General features: G+C 41.9%; 1 protein-coding gene across 1 annotated transcript in view; it reads right to left on the reverse strand.

Moving 5' to 3' along the window:
* Nucleotides 1-21,049, reverse strand: part of LOC139758289 (zwei Ig domain protein zig-8-like) — a 44,761-nt gene that overhangs the window by 14,538 nt on the left and 9,174 nt on the right. The window contains exons 2-4 of the mRNA XM_071679504.1: nt 17,034-17,903; nt 8,413-8,540; nt 402-480 (exon numbers count right to left, since the gene is read on the reverse strand). Coding sequence (XP_071535605.1) covers nt 402-480; nt 8,413-8,540; nt 17,034-17,097 — 271 coding nt within the window. The 5' untranslated portion in view covers nt 17,098-17,903. The remainder of the gene's footprint in view (nt 1-401; nt 481-8,412; nt 8,541-17,033; nt 17,904-21,049) is intronic.

A 21,049-nucleotide genomic window follows, 5' to 3' on the forward strand; every position in this document is an offset into this window, starting at 1 on the left:
TCTGTGGCGGGAGGTGAGGCAGCTAGAGATGAAAGGAGCAGCCATTAGTAATGGCTCAAGTTAAGGAGGCGATAGGAGGAACTACTCAGAACCTCTGGCACAAGAAGGGGTCGTGGCGAGGCGAGGAGCAAGAGAGCGAGAGGTGCCTGGTAGTGGTAGTGGTGGTAAAGGGGCAGAAAAGGGAGGAACAAGTGGTGGATGGTATCTAGAACCCCTGGCAGGCCAGGCCAGGGGGTGATAAGTCAAAGATCAAGGAGTTAACTGGTACCTGGATCTCTGATAGGTGCGGTAAGTGAGGAACAAGGTAAAGGAAGGAACGAGGAGGTGGCAGGTACCTGGATCTCTGATAGGTGTGGTAAGTGAGGAACAAGGTAAAGGAAGGAACGAGGAGGTGGCAGGTACCTGGAACCTCTGGTCGGCGGAGTAGGTGTGGTGGCCGGCCGTCAGGATGTGCAGGTCTCGGCTCCTCAGCCACGTCACCTGCGGAGGAAAGACAGATGCTGAGGGTAACTGACCAGCAAGATAGTTCCTGGTGCAGAGGAAGAGATGGGAGGATACGCCCATACATGCTTACAACACACACACACACACACACACACACACACACGATACAGCAACTGGAAAAATGATCATGTAATGCTAGTCTGATCATTTGGTAAATTAGGACATAAAATGGGCAACAATGAAACATGATTCACAGAGGAGATAAAATCGAGGAAATCATACAGGATTCAATAGTTTTTATGTTGCATACGTTGAAAATGGAGTCATATAGCCAAGAACAACCAGGGAATTGTGGTAGAAGGATCTGTAAAGCTTACAAGAGAGGATTAAAAACATAATGATAATGAAAAAGGGTTGCACCAGTGAGAGATAATGTCAAAGAGCGAAGGAGCTTAGCGATGTGATTTGTATAAGACACAGGCGGCACTTGGGCAAGCCGACATGTGGAAGGCTTTAGTTAGAAAACAGTACTTAAAAAAAGAAGAAAAAGGAGGAACAAAGAAACTTAGAAAAGAATATAGCAGAGGAAGGCAGGAGACAGTGCAAAACATGGTCCCTAACCTGGCACCAGAGTTCCACCTCAAGGGAATAGTAGAGATAGGCTGTTTGATGGCAAATATTATAGAAGTATTCAAGTACTCTGTTTGGATAAGAAAATATTGAGCAAGCTGCTCACGTCCTATTAGTCTGATGAAGACAACATTCAAGGTCATTGAAAGGTACGAGGATGCAACAGACTGGGGAAATACCTTAAAGTTATAGATTAAGCTGTGAGAAATGATTTAAGAAACTACCATTCCAGTTAAGGGTAATGAATGTGGAATAATACTGTGAACGATTGATAATGTGATGGTGACATCTTACAAGGTCCGAGCAGGAAGGGAGATCAGAAGTGAAGTAAATGTCATAATATCTAGGGCGTACGTCATGATCAGAGGGAAGCTGGAATCCAAAGAACAGACTGACGTGATTGTACCGCCGGACATAGCAATGAGCGGTGTGATCATGTAGACTTTCATGATGAGATATAGAAAGTTTATGATGAAAGTCTTCACGATGCACGTAAGAAGCAAAACATAATACTGACGCGTTATACAGCCTCTAGTCCAGCGAGCTGAAACTAAAATGCTGGTGAGACTTCAAAAGTACCTTACAAGTAAGGAACACATAACTATCATAAATGACTAAAAACGGAAAGAACTTGAGTACTTCCATCTTCAAGTACTCCTGCGAGGAGGCGTCAAAAAGGCACAAAACAAAAGTAGTCGCGAGCCTGGCAGGGGAGATGTTGAGGTTTGTCAGTGTTTTGTACAGCGAGACTGGCAGTTGCAGAGGAGTCGCCGCTTCAGAAACCTTCAGAAAAAACATTAGACAAGTCGTTAAGACAAGTTGCGGATCAGTCCAGAGTCGAGTGATACGGAGAGTGAGATACTACGGTTGAGCATCGTGTATCTCTCTGTCTCTCAACCCTTTCTTTCCCACGCTTTTCCCATTTACCAGCGTCTGATTTTCACTATCTCTTCCTCTCACTCCATCTTGACGTACTAGCCATCTAACCTTTCCCCTGACAACCTGTCTAGCTTACCAGAAAGAAACTTAGTCCTATCTATAAGTTCTATATTTGTGTGTATGATTACCAAGACTTTTCTCATGACCATTACAAGTAAAATAGAATTGTCTGATCGTCACAACATTCCACAGGAAGGTGGACGCTCGGCAGGGAGTGAAGGGCAAACAAAGTCATGCATGACAACATGAGGGCAGGGATCAGGCTCGTCCATAGGGCACAGCGGATGTAGGAACTATACTCACTCATGGGGGATAAGTGTTTGCATCCCTCTCACGGAGCATACTCGCAGGGATGGGTTAGTGAAGCGCCGAGCATGTGAGAGCCGTGATGGTGGCGGCGATTGTGATTGTCCTGATGGTGATGCTGATGGTAATGGGCAGTAGGAGAGCTTCGTGGTTGTGTGGGCAGGTTGAGGGAGGAGTGGAGCGAACAGTTGATGAGTACGTTGATGATATCAGCAGTTGTCAGTATTGAAGGAAGAACAAGAGAGAGAGAGAGAGAGAGAGAGAGAGAGAGAGAGAGAGAGAGAGAGAGAGAGAGAGAGAGAGAGAGAGAGAGAGAGAATATGTCTTCATTGGTTCTCCTCGCTACCTGCCGCTTCCCTCAAGCTACGTAGACATAAACCATCTTGCGCACCAGGCAACCCCGCACCACCACCACCACCACCGCCTCAGGCGCCGCTCGCTACACTTGAACCAAAATTACATTATGTGCAAAGCGCCCTCCTCATCTGCCTCCTCCAACACAATCCCCACCACCAACACCAACACCAACACCAACACTAGCACCTGCAGCCTCCTCCCACCCCACCTGATCCCCCACATCAACTATACCACAACATGGAGGGTCCGCTGGTGCTCCATTTCGTACGTTCAGCACAGAACTCCACCACCGGGTCACCACCTCACCACTCCTGGACTTCTACCCGTCACTGCAGCTGCTCGTATATATACATAATACATTATCACAATGTGTCAGCAAAACTCTAGGCCTCACTTCCTGCGTAAATGTAATATTGCTTTTACATAGCCTATGATATCTCTCTTACTTTCTTACCAACGGTAAAAACCTGATGCTATTCATACAAACAAACATAAGTACCTTCTATGTATAACAGGCAGCCAGAAGTTGGATTACACAAGTATATATAACAAGAGAAGATATTTCGAGTACGTGAAGTGTGCCGTCACTTGACCTGGCATAGTCTGGTATTATAGTGACGTCGTAGATTAGAGTCATCAAGGTCTCTCGTTTACTTCTTCCTTTTGTGGTAGAAGGAGCGGCAGTATGCACTTGACGGTGACGTGAACACCCTCGACACTACGTTCTTTAATGCAGTTGTCTCCACCTGTGTATGGTGCACAACCATCACACAAACGCTGCTCTCCACAGTGTTCGGAAGAGGCTCTCATCTTGTTGCCTGATGACTATACCTGAAGATCATCAACCACTGTGGCTGTAGACGGTCCTGCCTCCTACGAACACTCACTAGACACACCTGTGCCACGAGGGTCCGTCCTTGAGGTAGTCTTAAATGAATGGTTTTCTGTGGGTGACCTCCAGCTCGTACTACCGCCTACTTCCAGGGCAGATGGAAGGTGACCCTTTCATCTCTAGAGACCAAAGGACTGCCGCACTGTACTGTATCACGGGTATAAGGTCTACAACATGTTATATGTGACTAAATCCCACTTCATGTTTAGGTTTAGATCGGATAAACATGTGCATAGTGAACCTACGTCAGATATGATCGTTGTGTTGATCTGAATTTCTAGTGGAAGAAGAAGCAGTGTGTGTGTGTGTGTGTGTGTGTGTGTGTGTGTGTGTGTGTGTGTGTGTGTGTGTGTGTGTGTGTGTGTGTGTGTGTGTGTGTGTGTGTGTGTGTGTGTGTGGGTGCTTCCGGACTCCACCTGCTCGAGGTTAAACTGCCAGTGAAAAGTCACCTTTGGCGTGGCTGTATCACTGAGAGTGCACACTTGTCAAAGAAATTGTCACTCCAAGAGTCTATATTTTCCTACTGCAGGATGTAGCGTAGCATTGGGTAGTAGGAGCTTTAGAAAGGTCGTAGGTAACTCTAGCAATTGGTCCTGGGGTGATTATGGTTAAATAAAGTGCTGGTTTATATATGAATATATATGTGGATGTGTACCTGTGATCGTGTGTAAATACACATCGTCTGACATATAAACCGATTATACAAATGATTTATAGTCAAGTGGGAACCCCTCCCTCGGTAGAGTTTTAATGAGGTCATTATAATCTTCCTGTACAAGCATAATTGACCCAACTTTCTTTGTCGTAAACCCTCTGTACTGTTGTGTCTCTTTGTGTCTCGTTTTATTCTTCCCTTATTCTTCTCGAACATTACTTCCTGTCCTTAGTCCTCCATTGTTTATATTTATATATATATATATATATATATATATATATATATATATATATATATATATATATATATATATATATATATATATATATATATATATATATATATATATATATATATATATATATATATATATATATATGTATGTATAATGTATCTATCTAGCTATCTAGAGTATCAGCTAATCCTAAGATTTAGCATTAGATAATCCCCAGCCAGTATAAGACAATCCAAAAGTATGAATTAGTGAGTTCGAGTTCGCCTCATATAATTCCAGTTTCCATAAGTTCCATACCAGTAACGTTCTTGGACGGAAGATCTGTCGTCTTTCTGAGCTGGAACCAACAGTGCTCGGGTTGTCTGGGGTTCAGGTCGGATATATTCATTACATAGCCCGGGAAGAGAGACTATTGTGTCTGATGTAAAAGGAAATTAATGATTATCTGAATCTGATTAATGAATTTCGGGGGAATATATTGCTCGCAGGGACGAGTTGTCTTCTTGATGTTTCATGTTGAAAAATACGTTAATATCTGAGATGGTGAATCAATTATACAACTTCTCACGGCAAAGTTGTTGGAATTCAACAGCTCAGAATGAAAAGGCAATTGGTGATCATCTCTTAGATTTAGAAAGTAAGAGTAATGTTGTTTGGAAAAGTAATTGGTATCCCTAACGAGACTTTGTGAAGTTGTTGATATAGAACTTTACGTCATGAATAACATCAACGGCAAACACTTGGCAAGGTTTTCTCTGACAGCACAACAGTCTTCAGCTCACACTCACGCGAAGTCACATAACTATAACAATCAAGAACTTAGGCTGGAAATATAACAGACATGGATGTTGAAAGGAATAGTATTTATGTTACAAAACGAGGAAGGTAAGAGAAGGTGACGTAAATCGCAATGGTTTTAAACAAAACATATCTTACTGGATGTAAAACTTAAATGTACCAACTCGCCTGAGAAATGTGTTAGAATCGTGAAGATTAATCTTAGGGAGCCTCAATAACGCGGTTCAACCATTGTCGCAAATTGCAAAGCTCAGCGATGCTCACATCATTAGAAAACGCTGATGGAATCTTAACAACAATCATCGCATTTAAACTATCAGTTCGAACTTTGAACTTATTTATGAATCCAGAACAACTACATACATCTCTCATCACCTTTGGTCTCAATCATCCTTCATCTGTATATTCTACCTCTTCTTCCGTAATCTTCTAACCCTCATGTGTGTAGTCCTGTATGAAAGTTGTGGTGGCAGGGAAAAGATAGAACTCCTCTCTCTCTCTCTCTCTCTCTCTCTCTCTCTCTCTCTCTCTCTCTCTCTCTCTCTCTCTCTCTCTCTCTCTCTCTCTCTCTCTCTCTCTCTCTGCTGACGGATGATAGCTCCTTCAAAGACAACGTCAGGCATGTATTATGTAATGAGGATCTTGTTCTGATGTAGCAGATTTGGAAGCGATTTGGATGCCACTCGTCTGAAAGTTATGGTCACGTCTTTATCCCAGTCGTCACACGTCACTTACAGAAGCTGCAGGACAGGTTGGTGGCGCATTTGATAGCTAGTTGGGGACCAGATCTGTCAACTTATTCGTAAGAGGGAAACACACGAGGGAAAGACAGACGAATCACATATGTTTCGCCTCAAAGAAAAAATGAAAAATGCCTAACATCTCCATGTTCCTCGAGTACACCACCAAGTTTAAGATCTGCCTACAGTCAGATCAGAAATATGTTCCTAGTTAAGGATGTGTTGTGTCTTGTGTGTAGACGCGGGATAAGTATGATGTAACCCGAGTGGTCCATCTGTGGACAAGGCTTCCATCCATCCCAGATGACCATCTCAATCTGGTGACCTTTAGCTGGGGGACCATATTGATCAGTGCTCAGTACACAGTGTTGATCAGTACTCAGTACCTGTTACAGACAAGATCTGAGACCTTCTCCTGCACGTCACTGTAGTGTTGAGGAAGGACATGTAACCCGACAAACTAGATAAGAGTCCTGTACCGGACATATGTAACCTACGACAATCATTTAATAAAGTGTTGCTCATTATTCGTACCTAACTCAGCGTCATGAGACCAATCTAATTACAAACATCTCGCCTGAACATCTCTGTGCCAGCAGGCGGTATTGTTGACATCAATAACACCTACTCTCAGCTCGCACGTAGTCATCAGCATCTCTAAGTTAATTGCCATTGCAAATTAACCTCATTATCTTTGTAGTTCCATGATAATTATCAGAGAACTACATCATTTTGGCTATATATATATATATATATATATATATATATATATATATATATATATATATATATATATATATATATATATATATATATATGTATATATATATATATATATATATATATATATATATATATATATATATATATATATATATATATATATATATAAACACACACACGCACGCGCGCGCATTATATCAAGGCAAACTTAAACAGAATAACTCTATTTCGTGAGTTTACATTTTTAAAGAAAAATCTAATTATTTTTATTTTCAGCTTCCGTTTGTCAGTGACAATTTCATTTATATATTTATTAACCCATGTACCTAACCTAACCTAACCCATGTACCTAACCTAACCTAACCCATGTACCTAACCTAACCTAACCTAACCTAACGTTAGGAATATATAAAGATCTTTATGACGTAGTAGAGTCTGTCCATTTAACATAGCATGACCTTTGTAACCTTAGGAATGACCTTAAATGTGCCCCTCTCACCTACTGCTTTACAATCCCTTCTTGGCTCCATCAGTTCCTATCACCACCTTCACGTATTTTCTCCATTGGTCCATATACCAGCCCTGTTCACTGTCCACTTGATCCAAACCCCGCCACCATAGCCAACCCCCTTCCTTCTTTTGAATTCCAGCTCTCAAAATTCCACTTCTCTAATTACCCTCCTGAACTCCCACCTCAATTTCTAGCTCCACGACCATACCCCATCACTCTCCCCATTCCCAGACGAACAAGAAGCACCTCTCACCCCTACGTATTAGTCACCGAGTCCAATCACCTCACATCTCCGTCGCACCCTGCCAAGCGAGTCGGAGCAACGACCAAATGTGACGTAGCGGCTTTCAAAGAATTAGACAGTCGTGGGCCCAGCTCTCGCGCGGTCATAAAAAGATTTAATAACATAATGTAACCCCGATAGGACTTGGTACATTAACCGGGTGTAAAGATGATGAGTTTCCAGACGAGGTTCCTCGAGAGAAGGTGTTCTCCAGGATGGGAAGTCATAAGATGGTGGATTGTAAGAGTTAAGCAGGCAGGAGGAGGCTGTTCTTAATGTAGATCAGGAGGAGGTAGAGTTATCCGAACGAGGAATGTCTGGTAATGACACAAGCACACGTCCTGCTCTCTCTCTCTCTCTCTCTCTCTCTCTCTCTCTCTCTCTCTCTCTCTCTCTCTCTCTCTCTCTCTCTCTCTCTCTCTCTCTCTCTCTCTCTCTCTCTCTCTCTCTCTGATCCAATTCCAATTCCTCAGTAATACCCGCGAACCACAAGGCATTACAGGGGAAAGAGGCAATTCTCTCCCGTGATGGTACATTACCAACGGACAGTACGCCAGTTAAGGCCAAGCCATCAGTACAAGAATCAAACAACCAACACAAGTTATTTACAACGTGTGGGTTATAGTCAATATATATCCGGGTTGTGACGCGCTTAGTGTTGTGACACAGACAAACTCGATAGCGTTCGTGATAATAAACAAAAGTGGAACAGGAAAACAAATTACAAGTTTCCTGTTATTACTGTGATAATACCAGGAGGAGCAAAGACTGGACCATCGTTCACCTGGGATTAGTATCTTTTTACCTTCACTCTTAGGGAGATGACAGTGTCAATCATCCATCACTGCTGCCATCTGACACAAGGGCGTTGCTTTTACAGAACGACAGGTGGTACTCACGGCTCTGTCGTTCAGATGGAGGACGACACAGGGCAGCTTGGCCGTCTCGCCTTCCTCCACCGTCACAGTGTCAGCTGCTGGACCGAACTCCGGACGTTGACTCCGTCTCCCGTCCGTCACACCAGCGCCTGTCAACCCAAGGGTAAGGTTAGGGCTAGACGGTAGTGCTCATCTATCATGGCTACAGCTATGTAGACAGACAGATAAAGAGACAGATAACAGACAGATAGACAGTTAATGCTCATCCCTCAAGGCGACGATTATTTGATAAGATAGATGAATAGATTGGAAGGCATTTCTGTAAGTTGTGTAAGTTGGTTAGGTGCACACATGGTACCCTGGACGGAGAACGTCTGGATGTGTCGTTGTGCAGCGTTTAGCAGTTGTGTGTGTGTGTGCGTGTGTGTCTGTGTGTGTGTGTGTGTGTGTGTGTGGAGGGGGGGGGATGGGGTTGCATCGTAGGGAGCAGAGGAGAGGCAGGGGATGTGCGCGTTGCGAGCTGGAATGGCTGACTCCAGTACGGCCTGGAATGCAGCGCATGTGGCTCACACACAGCAATATGTGTGTGCCGACTCTGGGCTGCGTTTGCTCAGGTCTTCCGACGATCGATGAGGTTACGTGACGCTGCTGGGTAGACTGCGAGTGTAAGTGTAGCGGACGAGTGGTGAGTTTACCCCCCCGGTATACCAAGGCAAGTGACCTGTTGTGTGATTCACACACTGGAAGGAGTTTACTGAGTCGTCCGTTGTACATAAGTGGCGTGTTGAGTGACAGGGAATTCGTAAAAATTATTCATGGCGGAATCTTGGTGAGCTGCGCCATGGTACAGCTGCAGATCATTTGTTTGATTGTCTCTCAGAATTCACAGCCATTCCTTGGGGAAAAGAAACCTTAGGAAGAACATATCATTCCTCTGCCATCATTCAAAATATCTGTGAACAAATTCAGTTGTTGCCTCAACTAGATCGTAATCATAAACTAGATATTTGATGATGATCCGCACGTTATCAAGTAAAATTGTTAGGTTCTTGATTTTTACAAGTACTTTTGTGCCAGAAGTCTATGAAGATGCAACCTAAAATAGAAGAAATATACACCTTTACGACGTATGCCCGCCAGGTATGCTCACTCACAAGTGGGTACCTAAACAATCTCAGAACCACCAGCGACTGTATTGGAAGATGCCGTCCACAGCCAAGCTGAACCAAGTGAGCCGAACTGTAACTATGAGTTGAGCAACTTAGTTGATGAGGTGAGAATGTTCGCATGATAAAAGTCATCCCAAACAACCGGCCCAAGTCCGCCACCACGAAACAAATCAACTGTGATTCCCGTCCCAGTTGTAGTTGAATTACATGTTCGTGTCTGCAGTGTGTTGTTATCACGCGGATTCAAAATGTATTGGTTCAAAATCACTGCCTGGCGGCATCCCTGAGCTGGCCTCCGCCTGCATACAATAGCCTGTCTGAAAAATGACTGAGTCAACGGTTACTTACCTTCTGTAGGTGATCAACTGTAGTGTATTTTCGAGACAATTACCAATGAAAAATATGAATATGTAATGATTATATATACATATATATATATATATATATATATATATATATATATATATATATATATATATATATATATATATATATATATATATATATATATATATATATATATATATATATATATATATATATATATATATATATGCGTGTGTGTGTGTGTGTGTGTGTGTGTGTGTGTGTGTAAATGCTGGGTACGTATGGATTGACGAACTAAAAGATGAACGAAACGAGAGGATGAACATTAGGGGTAGCTGTGAGCCGGACACCCTGGCTGGAACTCCAACACAGACCCTTCAGACTCGTATTTTGCAACGCCAGCCACTGCAGAGCAAAGGCTTTGGTTGTTTTTCATTTGCTTTCCACTTACATCTATGCAACGTTGCAATTACTCTTGCTTTGTTCATGTGGAAACGTGTGTGTGTGTGTGTGTGTGTGTGTTGATATACGCACCTGTTGTCATTTCTTTTCTGTTTTCTGTCCATCTTTTCTGTTTGTCTGTGGAAAATTACAACACGATCAGTTGTAATGTTTATAAGTGTCATAAAGAGTGCAATACAATGGTTGAGGCAGCATTGTAGTCTGAGATGTATCCCTGTTGCCTCATTTTTATCCCAGTAGAAACTGGGATAGTGGGGGGTGGGGGTAGGACCACCCCAGGAAACGTCTCAGTACTGGTTGGAGTAGTGGATAACGGAATCCCAAGAGAACATCCCAGTACAAGACTGGGATGGTGGTCATATCCCAGTACAAGACTGGGATGGTGGTCATATCCCAGTACAAGACTGGGATGGTGGTCATATCCCAGACGAACATGTTACACACAGTTGATTTCATATCATCCCATAGAAGTTATGGGCATTAGAAAATGTTATCATAACCGAAACATGATCCTAAACATAAATAGATTTTGTAAAAGAAAAATGTTTTAAGAAAAAGTATCGCAAATGAAGATGATTATTTTGCTTAAAGTATGAAATAAACCTGGTGTGGCATCAAAGATTTGGGCTTCTCGTGTAGGAATGAAAGATAAAATCACTGAAATTATGAAACTGAAGCAGGAAAGCAGTTTCATGTTCTCCCCTCGCCTCAGCTGAGATGTAACTCATGTTATCATTAATAGTCTGAAATTAAAGTTGAAATATGATTAAAATATTGAGCAGTTCTTTTCTTTCTAACCACCTTACCTTTAATGACGCACATCTAAATTTGATATGATCATTTATCATTTAAATGGATCATGTGAGATATTGTGAATGAAACTCTTTATTCCTCTTAACAAAACATCTGCAAAGTCTATCATTCAAATAGCAGATTCTTGTTTTATCTTGAGATAATCAGAAACATCTCTGCTTTAATTATCGTCATCACAGAAACCTAAGGCCCGAAGTGGGTCACTCAGAGAATCACCCACATATTGTTTCATGTGGATGACCCAGCCGGCGGGACTCAGCCAGTGTTTCGTTACAACACGTCGCTTGTTAGAGGTGGGACTGTCCTATCGCCACTTAAACTCCTTAAACTGACATTCCCATTTACCTGCGGCAGGTGCTCGTACAGCTATTCAGAGCGTCTAATTGTCCTCGAAGTACCATTTGGTAATGTCTGTGCAGAGTGCTTGCTTCGACCTGCTGAAATTGTTACACTGTGTATGTGTGTGTGTGTGTGTGTGTGTGTGTGTGTGTGTGTGTGTGTGTGTGTTTAATTTGGGGCATTTTTGTATTTTTCCTTGCTTATTAGTTGTGTGTGTATATGTATGCTCGTCTGTGTTTTTGTATCTTTGTGTGAGGATGTATGTATGCGTGTATGAGCTACTGTGTGTGTATACATGTGTTTATAGGCCATTGATTATGTATATAGGCAGATGTATTGAAAGATCACTGACCGGAAACCTTAAAAGCAATCTCAGAGACGTAATCTAAGGTTTTGATTTTTTCATTTCAAGAAGAAAATGTGAGGAAAAGGGAGATTTTAAAGTCAATGTCAACACTGTCGTAAGAACACTCACGCCAAAAACTTCTTTCAAACCTCACAAAACATCAAGGATGATCTCTTGATCCTCCAAGTAAATTCCTCCTTACAGACAAGCATCACAAAAATGATCTACGGGAGAGGAAGAAATAAAGTCAGCGTTTGAGAATATAGGTAAATAGAATGAATATTCAGAAAAGGTCTGTCAGAAATATAGAAACAGTTGTAGAAATCTTCCGAAAATTGACGTGCTAAGTGGCACACACACACACACACACACACACACACACACACACACACAGAGGGGAACCCATCAACATTGGCAGGAGGAGTAGCAGTGTGGGGTGTGTTGTATGGCCAGCTCAGGGGTCCCATTATCCTCATCCCTCGCCAGTTGAGAGACTCGACCAGAGTACGGCAGGAGGGGGACGCAGAGGCGAACATTAGCGTAGTTACAGTAGCATCAACTTGCTCCAACTACAGGATGGGAGAATTACTCTACCAGGGAGGAGGATTATCTAGGAAAATGAGGGAATCTCCAGCAGCTAGGGTCGCTGGTCAGCTGGAGGAACTTGAACTATTTTGTCTCCAGATGATGAGAGAGTTTAGTGTGCAAAGACTTGATCTCCAGATATATATATATATATACATATATATATATATATATATATATATATATATATATATATATATATATATATATATATATATATATATATGATTATTGAAGAAATCTGAGGGTCGCTGTGTGAAGCGTTGCACAGCCTTTGCTCTCCTGAATACCTGTATTATAAGCTTTGTAATAAGCTTTGTAATGATAACTGAGATCCAGAAAACACAGATTACAAATATTTAACAGTAGTGAGGTCGCTCCAGTGGAATAGTAATACACCTGGTGCTGGAGTAAGAAAGGGAAGGATTACCCCCTGTGCTGGAGGAGAGGGAAGGATTATCCCCTCAGTGTGAGAAGGAGCAGGTGAGTTGTTGTCTATGTGTCGGTCAGTCGGTTGTGTGGAGAAAATTTTTCAGTTTACGTTAAGTCACTCGCTGGGAGACGATATCATACGGTTCATCTTTTATCTTGTTATAGCACGATAACTTGGCTGACGATCACTGTTTTAGGATCATTTGGGAAGCGTCACATTCATATAGAAATACATTTCTGAAGTACAGTTGACATTTCCATGCAATACCTGATATCTAGATATAAGGTTAAGTTTGTAAGATTCACATATAAATATTGATCTTTAATCATTTTTAAGAAATGCTTTTGAATTCACAGTGAGTTTGTCAACAATATATTTCCAAATGTAAGCAACACTGAAAATCATGACTCGAAGCTCAGAATCCTCCAGCACACAGGGTTACACGAACTGCTCTGTACATCCTGTGGTTAACATTATCATAAATACAAAACGTTGCTAAGAATAAGAAATAACAGTATTCTCTCATCAAGGCCTCCGTCATCAAGGCCTCCGTCATCAAGGCCTCCGTATAACTACACCCGTTTGATCTTCAGTCAACTTCAGTATTCAGTATTTACATCCTGAAATCTAAACATCTCGAATGTCTGACTTTAAAAACTTTATCTCCCTATAATGTAAACTTAGTGATATAACTGATTAGCTAAAGTACAACAAAAAACAAGTCCAGATCTTTATTCGACGTTATGAACAGCACGAAGGACAAACTCTTACACCAAATTCTAAACTCTCAAAAGCCTGGTCAAGATGCACGATTGTAGTTTTCTATTATAATTTTGGTGGAGAGAACACGAGGTGTTAACCTCTCTGAACTTCCACATTAGCCAACCCAGGGACCCGAGTCTTCACCGGGCGCCACAGAGAAGGAGAGACACTGACCTGAAAGTAATTGTATTCTAACAAGGCGGCCCATCTAATTACCTCTTTTACATGTAAATGAGATTAAGGTCATACTTGTAGAGCATTACGATTTTATAACCAGGTTTTTGTAGTTGAGATCAAAACCGACTTTCTTTTTTAGAATAAGTGTTTCTCTTTTGCACAACTTGAGTCCAGCCTGTCATTCTATGTGTATTCGTAAAGTTACGTATAATTCTTTAAATCTCTTCACAACAAAGTGACTTCTTCACCGCCTTGAATGATACGTATTCTTCCGCTTTTAAGAATTGAATTAAATTTCAGGTATCAACTAGGGATGTTAAGACAAGTGTCTTACTCGTGAAATTGATAGAATCTTCCTGGCACAAATCTTGTCCCTGTTGAGGGGCAGAGCTGCCACAGATCAACGATTAAAGTATAAATTTATTGTGTCAAAGGAACCAGGCGATACACTACCTCAGATCCTCAGCCACAATTTTTGTTCATTCCTCCGTTGATGACGTACCACAAACATCCCTGTATAAAAACAAACTGTGATACCTAAATAGGATTCTTGTGTCCACTGTAGGTAATGATGAACTTATGACTCGGTCAAGAACGATAACCCACTTTGGGTTCACTTTGGGTTCACGTTGCTACGCTAAGCCAATATAGTGTTCGTTGTCGCTGTAGGTTTATGATGTTGAAATCTTTTACGTAAAGACTTGGAACTGCCTGCGACCCTCCAGCCAGGCCACGTTACTTGAGAAAATAGGATGCTGAGGTAATGTGAAAAATGGAGATTAATTTACGTTCGTTTTATGTTTCATGCAAGCATTTAGTCCTGAGTTGTAGAAAAGAAAATAAGCAAATCCAGTTCTCCATCTGGGTTGTGTGTTTATGTTGGAATCCAAATATTAGAGCATAAAACACCTCCCCCGCCGGGATGGGGAACAAGCAATACTACCCACGTATCTGCTTCGTGTCAGGTGATGAGACTAACAAGGCCAGGAGCAGAAGTTTGGAAACCCTTCTGTATAATAACATTATATTAAAAACCACAAACAGAGGATGGAGAAGACTTTACCTCTAAGGCCCAGGCGAGGCTGTCTGAATGTACTTGGTTGAAACATGGATGAAAAGAATTGAGAGACAAGTGCTATGTTTGATGAGAGTAACCTGGATGTTCTGGCTGAGAGTGACACAAAGCTGAGGAGCAAGAGGCTCAAGGGGTTCGTGAGTGTTCAAGGGGCAAGAGTGGGCTTAGTGAGAGGATCAAAGAGGACAAAAACAGGGATGGCTTTTCTGATGAGGATTGTGCTGTGTGAGACTGTGTTAAAGAGTGTGAGGAAGAGGGATCAGGATGATGTAGGCTATATCATATGTGACGACTGCAGACTGGGTGTTTGTATATGAAGCAATTGTTCGTTTGTCCCTGACACTATAGTGACAGCATGAAAGACTATTATGTATAATGAAAACACTATGAATAATCCATATGTTTGTAGGCATGAGGACGTCCATCACCAGAGGGTCTCCCTAGATATGAAAGACCGTGATGAATATTGGTCAAGACAAAGATGAAACTCATGATGTGTATCATCACTAGTGATATGATGAGTATCATGATATGACCATGTACCAGACGCCGAGAAAATCATGAAAATTGCTCAGAAAACACCATCCTCCCTGCTAGATATCCGTCCAGGAACTGATGATAATCGACAGACATCCACAAGACACTTGGTACAGAAAATCCCCACCAAAAAATCTCATAAGAAATGTCGGAGTCCTTGCTGGATATCGTGAGTGAAAGTGATGCTACCATTATATTATTGGTTGCCGCTGAGCAGTCCCTCCAGTGCGGTGCGGGACCTGGCCAGTGTCAATAGTACACAGGAATATCACTCTTTCATTTCCCCAAGATTTAGGACGGCCGGCCGGTGCCTTGTTGGCCGAGGTTCCCTCTGGTCTTTATTGTGAAATATACCTTCATCCCAGGTGACGTTCCAGAAGATATATTTTTCGTGGAGTCGTGGAAAAGAGTTTGGTTTGGTTTGCCTCGCCTTTGAGGGGGATGAGTAATGTTTGGGGTGGCATGGAATATTACAGAGAAGCTTGGCATAAAATACATCATTTTATATTTTTTGTACTACTAATATGATACCTTGTTTAATATTCATAGAGTGATTGTAATTCTGATGGTTTGACATTTGTAATTTTAATTGCAAGGTTGTCCGTTAAAAGAATGGGCAAAAATGCCTGTCTAATGTTTCCAAACTCACTATGAAATGCATGAATTGCGAAAATTAGATTTCAAGATAGAAAAAAAATGTATTTTTAAAGATGAGCTTCGAAATTGGTCTACAGTCCGTCCTAAATATTTTCTTCAATAAGTGTAGTAATTTCCAACATTTCTGAGTCATGTGAATTTAATAATCTCGCATCCATGAAACTCTGCTGATACTGAATACCTTTTCGACAGCATTACCAGACACGTAAGAAATATCAGGAGTGAACCTCAGGACCGTATTTAAGTCCAGTTGTTTATATCTTTTCAGATGACTCAGGTAACGACCAGGCTAGAAGTGTCTTCATGCCAGGTGACCTGTGACCTTCATGCCAGGTGACCTGTGACCTTCATGCCAGGTGAACTGTGACCTTCATGCCAGGTGACCCGTGACCTTCATACCAGGTGACCTGTGACTTTCGTAAGGTAAGCTTTTTATTCATTTTGTGTACATCCACGATGTAATATAGAATATTCAAATACCTTCTCATAAAACCGTCTGAAAAATGGATGGAAAGGTAAACAGATGTTCATAGTAGAAGAAAAAGTCTAGTAGGTATATGTAAGGCCGTAGTTATGGGTCTTGTGAGGGGTGTAGGCTGTAGGGCAGTTCAGCCTGACGTGAAGTGTGTATCAAGTGAGACTCGTCTAGTGGAACACACTGCACCGAAAACAGTGATATTGTGGAGCACATGTTTCATATATCATTACAAAATAAGGACGGTAAACTTCAAATTTGAATTCAAAACACATTGTAGTAAATGTTCTTGATGTTTAAGTCAACATGTTTGCTGTCAATCGAATGACAAAATAGGAAATGAAGTTACTGACGTACAGTCAAAAAATGATTCAGGTGAAGAAGAGAAACAGAAAAAATACCAGCAAATCCCTTTCTCCTACAGGTTAGGTAGACCTATTGAGATGTATGTGTCCATCAGGGGAGGAGGTAGAAAGTAGACTTACCTAGGCAGCAGCAGAGGAGCAGCCACAACAGATGAGCTCGGCCTTGGTAGGTGGTGGCCATCATGGTGGAGTGTTGGAGGCTGATACGGTGTTGTAGGCAGCTGGGATGGTGGAGTCTGCTGGGAAGGTGGGGGTAACTGAGGTGTTGGAGGCTGTTGGGGTGTTGGAGGCTGCTGGTTGGAGGCTGCTGGAGTGTTGGAGGCTTACAGAGGTGGTGGGGGCTACTGGTGAAGGGAGCAGACACCTCCTGCTCCTCCTCCTCTTCCCCCTCTCCTCTTGTGTCTAGATCCTGCTGATGTCAAGTGTTCTTGTGTTCCTTGTGTTGCGGTGTTTCAAATTCGTTGGGAGAAACTAAGAATTATATCTGTGTTGCAGGTTTTTCTGTGAGGTTGGGAAACACCTTGTTTGTCATGATGTATTCTGAGTCAAAATGCAACGCTTTTCGGAATTTCGTTTGATATTATATAATAGTGTGATTACAGACTATATAACAGTATGATTACAGATTATATAACAGTATGATTACAGAACAAACGTTTTTATTGTAACATTTGTGATGAGAATTTCTTCAAATAGTTTATTAAGATTTCCGAGAAAAAACAGAAAATACCTTTTCTTTGTGCAGTTGTTTTTCTTCTTTTAGGCTGTTTCAGATACATTTGTTTTCCTGTAAACATTTACCGAGTCATTCTTCCAACTGAAAAACGTTGTTGAGTCGCTGAGTCTCACTGGAAACCTCTACCAAACTGTAAACACCAGCGTGAAATATCAACTATTTGTAGGAACTCGCAAGAAAGAAATGTTATCAGTCTTACGTTTTTGAGAAGATGAGGTGAGGGAAACCTCTGGACCTTCCTAATTAGGCTATTCCTGAAAAGGAAAGTATCTTTAGGAAATATGTTGACATTGGAAACACACAGTACTTAAGATAGATATATTTTACTTATGTATACATGTACTTAGATCCATTTTACTTATATATACAACACTTTATGACCTGTGGTCACAACCGGTTTACGTGTCCAAGTTCCTAAGTCCTGCAGGAGCCTCATAAGGACGGAGAGGACTCCTGGTGCAGGAAGCAAGGAAGTATTAGCGAGAGTGTTTGTGCGTCAAGTGTGGGGAAACATGATGCAGGTGAGGACGGCTAAAGTCGATAGCTTTGATCCTCGCCGTCAGTGGCCGACTGAAAGAGACCCATCCATGAAGGTGGACACCTCGGCATGGCGGCCAGGAGCCTGAAGGTCTTGGGGCTTTCCAGGTGATTAGAATCTTATCTCAGCTGTGGACGGAGCGTCAGAAAATGTGATGATAGTCGGTGAGGAGATCATCAAAATCCGTGGAAGTAGATAAACGCGATATGATTATTCTTTATTATTATTTCAGACGACTTTCTAATGGTGGGCGAAGCTGATGATTTTTCCCATAGACTCAAACTTTCACCCCCCACACAACCTGAACCCAATCAGTATCCTCACCCTCGCGCCTTGAAGCTAATCGATACTACTTACCCTCCCTCCCTGTGGCCAATCAGTACCCCTCACCCTCCATACCCTGAAACCAATCTTCCTTTGTCTTCGTCAGTGTTTGTCTTCCTCACCGCCGCCCACCCTGTGACCTTCTCAATATTTCTCAATCACCATCAGTCTCCTGGTGGTTCAGGTGGAGATATTCCTCATGCATTCTTAAAGCATCGTAGGTTCATTCTCATTTCCTCAGTCTGGATTCATTTCTTATCATTCTCTTCCCATATCCGTGTGGTGTAAATGAGATAGGAAAGTATACCAAACAGTAGATCACTTAATAGTCTATGACAAGGTTATTCATTGAAGGATATTACATACATATTTACTCTTTGGCTTCGACAATTTCTTGAGAAGTCAAACATATCCTGGTTCTGTTCAGTGAAGGATCCTTGGGAGTCGTAGACAAGTTATCATACAGGTCAGTCATCCCTGACCAACACTATCAGCCTCACGTAATAAAAGTAAGATGGTACATACGTCACCGTTGTCTTCCTTGTCATGTATTTACATGACAAATTTCGTCGTGAATCTTCCTCGTGGAATATAAACTGTTCCACAATATTTGTAAAGCTGGTTGTCCTCCAGGTAAGGTTGATACCTACCTGTCGCTCAAACTGGTATTCCAGCATTGGTTTATGTCATCTATACTTCCTTCTGTTTTCTGTCATATCTCTGCAGTTAAGAACCCTCTCTCTCTCTCTCTCTCTCTCTCTCTCTCTCTCTCTCTCTCTCTCTCTCTCTCTCTCTCTCTCTCTCTCTCTCTCTCTCTCTCTCTCACTCCACCTCCAGGCTCCCGCCCCTTGCAACTCCTTCCCTACCACGGTTCTTTACTACCCTAACCACCTCCCCCCGCCGCCACCCAACGCCTCCTCGTAAGGCCTTCCCTTGACCCGAACCCTCAACCCCTGCACTGCCATCGCCCACTCCAGCCCTCCAGACCCCAGAAGCCCACCCCCTCCCCCTCCCCAGACCCCCACTAAGTGGTGGTCCGTGCGATCAGTGTGGCGGGTGTGCCTCGTGCCGGACGTGGTCCGTGATGTATACACGGAAAAAAGTATTGTTTTCTGAGAAGTAAAGCGCGGGAAAAGTGCTCAGATTGTGTTCTTTATTTATAGCTAACATTTATACCAAGTTTAAAGCCAATCCGAAATACCTTTACTGACTTTGTCCACATGTATATATATATATATATATATATATATATATATATATATATATATATATATATATATATATATATATATATATATATATATATATATATATAGAATGAAGTTGCAAAACCGTATAACGAATCTGTTTTATGTTTCAATAAAGGTAGAGTGTAAAGTTGTGTGAGGGAAGTGCATACGTAATAGACCTGATTAGCCATACAAAGGACCTAGTTGTTGCCCGGGTCCTGAGCGTTTCATTCCCACACCAACTTGATTGCGTCCATGGGACGAAACTTTTACCCTCAAGTCAGCAGTGCGGAAACTTAAACTTTTAGCGAAGTTACCCCAGCCTGCCTGATCAGTAGTGGCGAGCTGGGGACGAGGTGGGGTACTTCACCATGGGGAAGGATCTGAAGGCAGAGGAGGCAAGGGAAGATAAGGGATGGAAGAAAACAGATGGATAAATGGGTAGAAAACAGGATCTGAACGGAAGAATGAGAGGACAAAGAGATGAAGAGGAGAGGTAATACAGAGGAGATTATAAGAAAAAAAGCTGGTACGTTATGTATATACATATATATATATATATATATATATATATATATATATATATATATATATATATATATATATATATATATATATATATATATATATATATATATATATATAATCTTTTATCAACACAAAGGTTTCTCTGGGGTGACTTATGCTTTAGATTAATGATCATCATCTCCACCTGGCCACGATCATCTTCAGGTAGCCAAGATTCTTTCCAGTTACTTCACGTTCATGCCAGTTGTTGCCAGTTGCCAGGTTCACTACCCAAGAACGTCCCTCTCCAGCCATGCAGAGCCCCACTCCATTTATCCAGCCTTTTTCCCCATCACAAACAATCTTCCGCGGTAGATCCAGTTATGACTCGTTACACAACCTCCCGAATAGCCGCCCCTTAGTCTCCATTAGTCCCCTTACCCCTTACCTCCAGGTTTATCCTACTAGTCCCCCTAACCCCTGAGGACTCCAAGTCTGAACCTAGTGACATGACCCCACGTCAGCGTCCGTCTGTGGAGGAAGCCGCTCGCCCACTGAATTGGCATAGTTATGTTGTAGGAAATTCTTTTCTTTCTTTCAAGATGGTTTCCACTTATCCGTGAATTCTGAGAACAAATTTTCCTACATGCAACTCCTACATTTGTTTCGTGTCTTTCTATCTACTCAGTTCTTCCTTTATCTTTTATTTTCCCTTCTTCCTCTTGTCTTATCTTTCATTCTCCTCTTCGTTAGATCAGTGAGATACAGAGAGTTCCTCTGGTATCTCCAATTCGCTGTCTAT

This window comes from Panulirus ornatus, chromosome 30 (genome assembly GCF_036320965.1).
Source record: "Panulirus ornatus isolate Po-2019 chromosome 30, ASM3632096v1, whole genome shotgun sequence".
Taxonomy (NCBI): Eukaryota; Metazoa; Arthropoda; class Malacostraca; order Decapoda; family Palinuridae; genus Panulirus; species Panulirus ornatus.